Raw genomic sequence first — 10,959 nt, 5'->3', positions numbered from 1 at the left:
CGACAATTTTCCATTGTTTATATCCCGTCTCTTGACTTCGCTCCACTCCTTGGAATTAATTGTTTTGGATGTTCGCGTGGATGAAATCAATTAAATCGCGTGAGTTTGGCATGATGAGGAGCGGCTAATTTTTTCCTCTACCCAAAGGGTGATGCGAGGGCGCGGTTCATAATATTTGTGAGATCTAATCAAGCTTTCATTATTTCTTCCAATTCATTATTATTCGTGCGTTTCCTGAATTAATTGTTCATGGGTATTTTATTAATTGAATATCAACGGCCGGGTATTTGATTTAATTTAATAGTCTACTGCCACGTTAATTAAATAGAATCCGTAATTGTTCATTTAATTGACACCTCGTGGCAACCACCATAATTGGTTTTATGATAGGGAAACGCAAGATCTAGCTTAAATAAACCCTCTTAGCGTGTTTATTGGTTAGGGTTGGGTTCTTCTAGTTTTAATGCAATTGGGTAATTAAATTCCTACGGTCGTACCTAGGGTTGTTATCTGGTTAGGGCAGCAGTCAATGGTCGTACCTTGACTGTCGAAAAGGTAAGGAAGAATTGGTTGTCCGAGCTTATTGATAACTATAACCAACCTAGTGATGAATGGGTGAAATATCTTTGCATCGATGATCATTTATTTGGAACGTGCCTGAGCAGTTAATCTTTTGGGTAGACTTTTATTAATTGCTATTTTTAGTGACTTGTGCTTTGTGAGTTGGTTTTGAATTTAGTTCGCTTTGTTTTTATTTTACTTTTATTTTATTTATTCCTCTCCCATTGAAAATCCCCCAATTTTGCTCTGCTGATTTGGAAAGAAATAATTTCCTACCTGCTCCCTGTGGAATCGACCCTACTTGCCATTGTACGCAAAATTAGTATTTTTATAGACAAACCCGGTATATCGGATCAAACAAACTCTTCGGGAACAGGGTGAATCAAGTAACCCATTGCACACCTAGGGTCCCTGCTCCAGTACTTGGATTTGTTCTATAATTATTTAATTGAGGTGGTAATTAGGACTTTTTAGTAATTATTATTGCACAGGTTCGGCACCTGTCAATTTTTGGTGCCGTTGCCGGGGAGCTGGCGTTTGGATTATTTGTTTCTTTTCAAATTCAATTTTTATTTTTATTTTTATTTTATTCTGTTCTTCTTGGTATTTTTGCTAGTTTATGCCCCGTTCTTCTCGCACAGGTGAATTAGTATACGACCCTGAGGTTGAGAAGGCAGCGCGTAGGCGGAGGCAAGAGACCAAGAGGCAAAAAGGAGGGCACTTATTTACTGCAAACGAGTCAGCGGAAGACGAAGTAAGCATGGCCAACACCCAAACATTGAGGGAGCTGGCTGCCCCGGAGCTGACTCACCAGCCGTTATGCATCACATTCCCCGCCTTGGCTGAGAATACTGCTTTTGAACTGAAGTCGGGGTTGATTCAACTCTTACCTTCTTTCCATGGTCTCTCTGGCGAAGAACTCCACAAGCACGTAAAGGAGTTCGAGGTGGTTTGCTCTAGTATGAAACCTCCTGGGGTCACTGAAGAGCAAATTAGACTGAGAGCCTTTCCGTTCTCTCTCAAGGATGCAGCTAAAGATTGGTTGTACTACCTACCAGCAGGTAGCATTACCACATGGGCACAGTTGAAAAAGAAGTTTTTGGAAAAATTCTTCCCTGCATCCCGGGCTGCGAGTTTGAGGAAGGAGATCTGCGGCATTAAACAATATCCCGGCGAGTCCTTGTATGAATACTGGGAAAGGTTTAACAAGTTGTGCACTAGATGCCCGCAGCATCAAATTAGTGAGCAACTGTTAATCCAATATTTCTATGAGGGGCTCCAATCAACAGACAGGAGTATCATTGATGCTGCGAGTGGGGGAGCACTTGAAAACAAGACACCGAGGGAGGCGTGGGAGCTCATCGAAGCCATGGTAGAGAACTCCCAGCAATTTGGCTTACGTGAGAGCAACCCTCCCCGTAGAGTCAATGAGGTGGAGACGTCATCCCTCCAGCAGCAGATATCGGAGCTAACATCCGTTGTTCGACAATTAGTGGTGGGAAATGTGCCCCAAGTAAAGGCCTGTGGAATCTGCACAAATATGGGCCACCATACTGACTCATGCCCTATATTGCAAGAGGATGGGGTTGAGCAAGTGAACATGGCTGGAGGCGTGCCCGCGCCTCGTAGGCAATACGATCCGTATTCCAACACGTACAATCCGGGTTGGAGAGATCACCCCAATCTCAGCTATGGTAGTAGGCCACAAAATGCATTCTCCAATCGGCCTCCAGGATTTCAGCAACCTTGGCAACATAAGTCTCAACCCTCGTCCTCAAGCTCAGGGAGTTCTTTGGAAGAAATTGTCAAGAGTTTGGCCAACACTACCACTCAACTCGTCACGACCACCACTCAGTTCTAACAGGACACCAAAGCAGGCATGAAGGACATGGAGATTCGAATGAGTCAAATGGCAACTGCCATTAACCGCCTGGAGTCCCACGTCTATGGGAAATTGCCATCACAACCCGAGGCAAATCCCAGGAATGTAAGTGCTATGACATTGAGGAGTGGCAAAGAGGTGGATGGACCTAAAGTGGTAAATTCGAAAAGCAAAAGTGAGGAGGAGATAGAAAAGGAGATTGAAGAGGAAGGGCGCATTCGCGAAGAGTCTAAGGTAACATCTATTCCTTTGATCCCTATTAAATCTAATATAGCTCCTTTTCCTTGCAGGTTGGAAAAGACAAAGAGGACAGAAAAGGAAAAAGAAATCCTGGATATGTTCCGCAAAGTTCAAGTAAATATCCCCCTATTGGACGCGATCAAGCAGGTACCCAAGTACGCAAAGTTCTTGAAAGACTTGTGCGTTAACAAAAGAAAGCTAAGGGGTGATGAAAGAGTGATGGTAGGAGAGAATGTATCAGCTGTACTTCAAAGGAAACTCCCACCCAAATGCGGAGATCCAGGTATGTTTGCTATCCCTTGTAAGATTGGTCATTCTAGTATCAAAAATGCCATGATAGATTTAGGAGCTTCTATTAATGTGATGCCTAAATCAATCTATGATTCCCTAAATTTAGGACCTTTAAAAGAAACGGGGATAATAATTCAATTGGCTGATCGCACATGTGCTTATCCGGATGGGATAGTTGAGGATGTTTTAGTGCAAGTAGATGGATTAATTTTTCCTGCTGATTTTTATGTGCTTTACATGGATGATAGAAGTGCCCCAAATCCATCACCCATTATATTAGGAAGACCATTTTTGAGTACTGCCTAGACTAAAATTGATGTTAGTAAGGGTACTCTCACGATGAAATTTGATGGAGAAATAGTCCATTTTAATATTTTTGATACAATGAAACATCCTGTTAACTCTCATTCTGTGCTTGCTATATATACCACTGATCCCTCTGTGCAAGAATTCTCTAAGTTTGCTTGTAGGGGTAAATTCAAGGTTGCTGCGAACAAGTCCTATAGGATGAAAGCAATTCATGAGGTAAAAATGGAGAGAAAATTTAGGAAAAAAGTTGCACTCAATGGCCATGTGGATCCTGGAGGAGGGCCACCAATTACAAGGAAAATTCAATTACATCCAGACTAAAGAGTGGTGCTATGTCTAGCCAAAGACATTAAAGAAAGGCGCTGCTTGGGAGGCAACCCAAGGCTTCTTTTGTTTTAGTTTTCTCATATTTTTGAAGTTTTTGTTAAGTGTTAGTGTCATTTAGTGGGTTGTTATTTTGTGACAGGAAGTTGGCAGCTAGACATGCCCACGCTAGGTCATCACACCTAAAGAATGGAGTTTTGGAATTGACGGTCAGACGACTATAACTTCTAAGGCGTGCCCACGCCTTCCAACCCTTCCGAAAAAGAAACTTCAGTCTTCTCCTTCCTGTTGGTGTTACGTCCGCTGCCACCACACCACCTTGTGCACGCAGCCGTCTCACCTCTTCCACCTTAGTGTCTCACTTTCTCTCCCCGGTGGTCAGGGAAGCTTCTTTTCTTTTCTCCTAATACTTCATTTGTCTTTTCTATATTGAGGACAATGTAGGTTTTAGGTGTGGGGGGATTAGTGGCTTCCATTATTTCTTTTTTCTTTGTTACTCAAAAAAAAAAACAAAAAAAAAATGAAAAAAAAAATGATGAAAACATTGTAGTTAGGCGGCTTTTTGGCTATTTATATGCTTGTTAGTATTGGGGCATGTTGCTGTGATGAATGACATAATCAAAGTGAGTGGGTATGTGGTTAAATATACTAGCTATGCATTTTGTTTCCCTTGGCAGTGTCGTTGAATGTTGAATATGCTGGAATTGACCCATTTTTGAAACTTTTGGGAGCTTTTGAGCCTTATATGAGCACATTATTCTGGTTTGCTCTATTTTTGTTTAATTGAGTGGGTATCACACATGGTATTGGCATTCTAGAACTTGCTAGTTTATACATGTCAAGGCCACATTTTTGTTGAATTGGATGCATTTGAAATGATAAGGGTATTTAGGATTTAACCCTCTTTAGCTATCTAAAAAAATCAAGCCCTCATCTTATCTCCCAATAGTGAACCAATTTGAGCTTTTGTCCTTCGTTTCTGGTTGATATCCGTGTTTGTTAACTCAAGACCTCTTTAAACTTTCTTGTTTACCCCTGTGTTGTCAAGGGATGCCTGAATTTCATCATTTGTGCAAAGCAAACAAAATTGGAGTTGCAAGTGCTGTTAGATTGGGAGCTATATGATGCTATCCTTGTATAAAGAGGGGGAAAATTGGAAAAAGGCCACTGACCAGAGAACTTTGGCTTACTGGGCGTGCCCACGCCTTACAGGACTTTCTCCTTAAAAAAAAAAAAAATCCTGAAAAGACCTCATGACCAGAGGACTATGGGGTACAAGGCGTACCCACGCCTTGCGAGCAGTATTCAATCAAAAAAAAAAAAAAGAGAGAGAGAAAGAGAAAAAATTGGGGACACTTGTACAAAGGGTACAGCAAATGGAAACTGCCTTGTTAGTGAAACTCCTTTGGTAAAGCACTGTGGTTATTGGGGAGTTTCGGACATTCTCTTAACACTTTACCCCCTATCTATACCTTCTCAACCCGCCTTTCACCTGAGTCCCATTACAACCCTATTAAAGTCCCTTTGATTTATGTGTTTGGTTCACTTTTAAGTGGTGGAGATGTGATAAATGTGCAAGCCTATGGTAATGGCATTTCGTGATGTTGAATTGAGCGTTCCTAGTATTCATATATATTCTTTGAATTACAACATGTCCGGTGTGTTCTACCTTTGGTGATATTGTCAGGGACCCTAGGTGCTGGTGTTAGTATAGACTACTACATGAACCCTGCTCTCTTGGTTGTACTTCTGAACTCCGGTATGCTTGAGGGCAAGCATTGTCTAGGTGTGGGGGGATTTGATAGAACGATTATTTGGCATATTTTGCATTGTTATTTTGTCCTAATTTTGGCTATTTAAGGTGCTAAGAGTTGGAATTTCACTCATATTCGATACTGGTGTGAATTGTAGGTGGTCGGCATGAAAAATGATCTCACGGGGTGAATTTCCAGAAGACTTTTCATTTCAGAGCGTGGCCACGCCTTAGAAGGTGGACGAAACCGAAAGCCGGACCGTGACCCATGTGGACCAGGCGCATGGGATCAAAACTCCAGAGGGAAATAGCTTTTGTTAGAGGAATTGGGTCAGACGTTGGAAACCTACTGCGGCGGCTATATAAAGAAGAAAAGCGAGATTCAAAAGGATCATCTACTTTTAGGCTTAGTTTGCTTTTTCTTTTTTTCCTGGGGTCAGACGCCTGTGACTTGGCTTTTGGCTTTCTTCGGCCGCAACTTAGACTAGCTTAGGAGTTCACCTTTTCAATCTTTTGCTGTGGACGCCTTTGACGCTCGCTTTTGATTGGCGACAATTTTCCATTGTTTATATCCCGTCTCTTGACTTCGCTTCACTCCTTGGAATTAATTGTTTTGGATGTTCGCGTGGATGAAATCAATTAAATCGCGTGAGCTTGGCATGATGAGGAGCGGCTAATTTTTCCCTCTACCCAAAGGGTGATGCGAGGGCGCGGTTCATAATATTTGTGAGATCTAATCAAGCTTTCATTATTTCTTCCAATTCATTATTATTCGTGCGTTTCCTGAATTAATTGTTCATGGGTATTTTATTAATTGAATATCAACGGCCGGGTATTTGATTTAATTTAATAGCCTACTGCCACGTTAATTAAATAGAATCCGTAATTGTTCATTTAATTGACACCTCGTGGCAACCACCATAATTGGTTTTATGATGGGGAAACGCAAGATCTAGCTTAAATAAACCCTCTTAGCGTGTTTATTGGTTAGGGTTGGGTTCTTCTAGTTTTAATGCAATTGGGTAATTAAATTCCTACGGTCGTACCTAGGGTTGTTATCTGGTTAGGGAAGCAGTCAATGGTCATACCTTGACTGTCGAAAAGGTAAGGAAGAATTGGTTGTCAGAGCTTATTGATAACTATAACCAACCTAGTGATGAATGGGTAAAATATCTTTGCATCGATGATCATTTATTTGGAACGTGCCTGAGCAGTTAATCCTTTGGGTAGACTTTTATTAATTGCTATTTTTAGTGACTTGTGCTTTGTGAGTTGGTTTTGAATTTAGTTCGCTTTGTTTTTATTTTACTTTTATTTTATTTATTCCTCTCCCATTGAAAATCCCCCAATTTTGCTCTGCTGATTTGGAAAGAAATAATTTCCTACCTGCTCCCTGTGGAATCGACCCTACTTGCCATTGTACGCAAAATTAGTATTTTTATAGACAAACCTGGTATATCGGATCAAGCAAACTCTTCGGGAACAGGGTGAATCAAGTAACCCATTGCACACCTAGGGTCCCTGCTCCAGTACTTGGATTTGTTCTATAATTATTTAATTGATGTGGTAATTAGGACTTTTTAGTAATTATTATTGCACAGGTTCGGCACCTGTCACTATTTCAGATCGAATTGTCCAACAAATTCCATCCTATTCGAAAAGAAAAAACCAACAACAATCCTTTAGTAAAATATTGTGACCCCACTCTTGAAACTTCAATTCATAGTTGGATATTATACTTTAACTCCCGACCTCTCCGGACATACTGAGTTTTGAATTTGACGTGATCACACCAAACAGTAGGGGTGTGCAAAATCGAAAATTCCAATTTATCAACCGAATTCGAATTGAATTCAGAATTTTGGAAATCGATAATTTGAAATTCAGCACTAAAATCGGAATTTTTGATTTCGAATAATGCGAATTTAGTTCGAATTTTGTGATGGAGCTTTTGAAATCGGAATTTCTAATTTTGAATTCATAATTCGAAATTGGAAATCAAAATCGAAATTTTCGATTTCAATTTTGTTTTATAATATATATATTTATTTATATATAATAATATTTTTTATTTCAATTTCATTTTATAATATGTATATTTACATATATAATATATGTAATATAAAATTTATATTATATAACAATACATCTAACAAAAAAAGGAAAAAAAGGTTTCCGAATTCGGTGCATTCAGAATTTACCGAATTCCAAATTGAATTCGAAATCGAAATCGAAATTGGAATTAGTAAATTTGAAATCGAATTCAGTCAATAATTCCTATGCCAAAATTCTGAAAAATTCTGAATTCAAACTTCGGAATTACTGAATTCGAATTTGTTGCACCCCCCTACCAAATAGCAAATTTGGTGAAAAAAGAGGCCTTTTAATTCCTTCTTACTCCAAATCTCTGCAACTGTACAAATTACCAAAACTAAATAGAATCCACTAGTTAACGTAAAATTTGGTAAAATAAAAAATGAGAAACAACCATAAAACTAATGCCAAAAATGCAATCTATTAATTTCCTTACACCTAAATTATGCTTGTCCTCAAGCATATCAAAACTCAGAAATACAATCAAGATAGCAAGATTCTACAGCAATTTACATCAGCATAGACACCTTATTATCCCAACAAGTTTCCCAAAGTCAAAATACACTGAATTTTAACAATCCTCTCAAGAATTTGCAACAAAGGTACTCGTCACTCACAAAAGTGTACATGCATAATATACTCTCAAATCAACACTATGGAATGACTTTACCATATGCTTGTTCATGTATCGCATCTCCACCACTGACAGTGATTTTAATACTAGATTCCAAGAGGCATTAATAAAGCTGTAATGGGGTTTGGGCCGAGGGTATGTTAGAAAGATGAATGAAAGGTGTAAAACATGTCAAAGAAGATGTCAAAGGATCTCTGCACGAAACTGGATATCAACTTTACGTTAACCCACATCATCAAGACTTTTTGGCAATTTCCAACAACTTAGCAAATGAAGGCATGCTCCCAACTTCCATCATTGATCACCAAATGCTAGATTACGCCCAACAACATTTAACAACCCGTCTCTTCCCCTTTTTCTTTTCTTTTTTTTTTTCTGAAAGCTTACTGACACTTGTTGAAATCTATACATCGCCTTCTATTAACACAGAAAGTATGCAATTAAATCAAGACACTTTTTTGACATGAGATTCAACAAGTCTAAAACAAGAAGTCTCGGGTATAAGTTATAGTTTAAAACAATGAAAAGATCAAAGGTTCAAAGATGGCTCACTAATGGTAAACAGAGTATGGACAGGCCTTTAAGAAAGTTAAAAGAGTTTAAATCCTAAGTGCCCTTGTTATTTTCTAGTATCAAAGTCAACAAAAATTTGGTCTTGACATGTATACCAGAGCAAGTTCTAGAATGACAAACCATGTGTGATAACCACTCAACAATAAAAGATAGAGCAAATTAAGACAAAATGCTCATCAACAGGCCTAATAAACTCACAAAGTGGCGCAAAGAAATTGTTTCAAATTCAGCAAATTCATCATTCCAAGTCTTTGTCATGAAAATTAAGATGCCCGGCCAATACAAATTCACCACATGCACTTGCATCTTGATCGCATAAATTCATCATTGCCCATAAAAAGAAAAAAGAAAAGACAACTACAAACAACTAGCCAATAAAAATATGCACAAACAAATCTAACTGGTAGACATAAATCCTCCCCCAGACCTAAATCTGACATTGTTTCCAATGAAAGAAATAAAGAACAAAATAAAAAGAAAGAGAACAACGGCACTTCCCTGAAAGTGGAGGAGGTAATAAACAACTACGGTCTGGGAGTAAAAGGTGGGTTGAAACTCACGTGATGAAAGAAAGCCACCAAGTTCTGGGTCATCCAGTAATATGGAGCTCTTGATGAGTGAGATGCCCTTCATCCGCATCATCTCCCCTTAAAGGATCTGGAACTACTCATCTCCATAATATGGTAGTGGCGGGGCTGATAAAGAAGGTCCAGGGTCATTGCGAAGCAAATCCTCGGTATGCGGGGGACCTTATCGACGCTGGCTACATTGAGGAGGTGGTTGAATAGGGCCTAGCGCGGCAACATATATTCACCAAGAACACACTCCACAACCGCCATTTTCTTCAAGCAATTTAAATCCAAGGGCTCCATCAGACAAGTTAAGTGCAAATCATGGCGAGCCAAATCCAAAACACCCTGATTAACCACCAAATGAGTAATATAGGAATCCAATATAAGGGTTTGTTCTTCTTAGGCAGAACCAACTTGAATTGTGTGGCTAATGAACACTCGAGATTAACTTTAATGTTATTCAACATGGACCACAAAAAGAAGTACTCAGGTTTGGCCAAAATTCCCGAGCTATCTTTCCTACCCAAGAAACTATAAGCGAAAAAACACTGAACATATTGCCAAACAGGAAACATAAGAGAAGAACTCTTAGATTGGCTCGGGTCATATCACTTTCTATCAATAGATAACTCCTGCCATAAATCTACCTGTGTCGAGAAGAAGGGTTTGACATAGTCACAAGCACTATCAATATACTCTTTCATCTCAGATTGGACTCTATCAATGAAACCAAAGGCAAGATTAAACTCAGTGATCGACTGCCTAAACTCTCTACCCAACAGTCAATACCTAATTACATTGGGGGTATTGATAGTGAATTTGTGACGACCCCGCCTTCCCCCTAGGGCGTATCCAAGGGTTTGGCGGACCACCTGCCCAACTCTCGCCAGGACTCACTCACTCACTAAATCAACTCTCAAGATTAATCATTCAAGCCTCCAAAATAACATTTAAGTTCTACAATTCAACCAAAATATAAACTTATTTACAACCCAAAAGCCAAACGTGTGATACGACATCAAATGTCAAAATATATCCTATCAACCAAAAGTATAAGTACAAGAGGGTTATACACTCTAGTTCACACTTAATTGCTTCGGACCTCCATTCTTGTAAGGAAAACAAAAACTAAAGGAATGAGTTAAAAGCCCAGTGAGGTTCCTAAACAAGCAATCAGGTACAGAAACCATGGAAATATGACATTTAACAGTTTGAACACTTTGCACAATAATATCCAGTCATTCAAGAAATAAACATTCAATCATTGGAAGGATACGTGCTCACTTAGAGCCATTCATTCAAGTCATTCATTCATTTATTCGCTAACCATTTTCCTTATCCCTCCAACATTAGAAAACGTTAGAGCCATTCATTCAGTCATTCATTCATTCATTGATATCATTGCATTGAATCCACTGGCCAATTTTTCACCAAATTTCGTGGTAATACTCGAGTATACCAAACATTGTCCTAGGGTCACCAACTGCTCGACCGAGTCGACTGGCAACGAAGGACAAGGGTCCAGTTCAGCCAAAAAGCTTACATTCATGTACAAGTAGCATTCAATCATTGAAAATGCACTTTTGCTTGGGTCGAGTGCGATAAAGTACACACTCGCCCATCGAAAATCCATTTAACAATCATTAGAAAGCATTTAACATTCCAGCAATATTCACAACATTTCACATAGTCATTTAAAGCATACACATGCAAGGAACACTCACCA

General features: G+C 39.2%; 1 protein-coding gene and 1 non-coding gene across 2 annotated transcripts; one reads left to right on the top strand and one right to left on the bottom strand.

The window, feature by feature from the left end:
- Positions 1 to 1,180: 1,180 nt before the first annotated feature.
- On the top strand, positions 1,181 to 2,422 carry LOC140038632 (uncharacterized). The gene has a single exon (XM_072083996.1). It carries the CDS (start codon positions 1,181 to 1,183, stop codon positions 2,420 to 2,422), a length of 1,242 nt encoding a protein of 413 aa, XP_071940097.1.
- Positions 1,694 to 1,800, bottom strand: LOC113687217 (small nucleolar RNA R71). The gene has a single exon (XR_003447721.1). It is a non-coding gene; the product is annotated as a small nucleolar RNA R71 (small nucleolar RNA).
- Positions 2,423 to 10,959: the final 8,537 nt, after the last annotated feature.

Source organism: Coffea arabica, chromosome 1c (genome assembly GCF_036785885.1).
Source record: "Coffea arabica cultivar ET-39 chromosome 1c, Coffea Arabica ET-39 HiFi, whole genome shotgun sequence".
Classification (NCBI taxonomy): Eukaryota; Viridiplantae; Streptophyta; class Magnoliopsida; order Gentianales; family Rubiaceae; genus Coffea; species Coffea arabica.
Note: the sequence above shows the minus strand (reverse complement) of the source record. Positions and strands in the feature narration are given on the sequence as shown.

What these genes read in the sequence shown, in the direction of transcription:
- LOC140038632 (XM_072083996.1), top strand. Translation starts at nt 1,181, where the DNA reads ATGCCCCGTTCTTCTCGCACAGGTGAATTAGTATACGACCCTGAGGTT.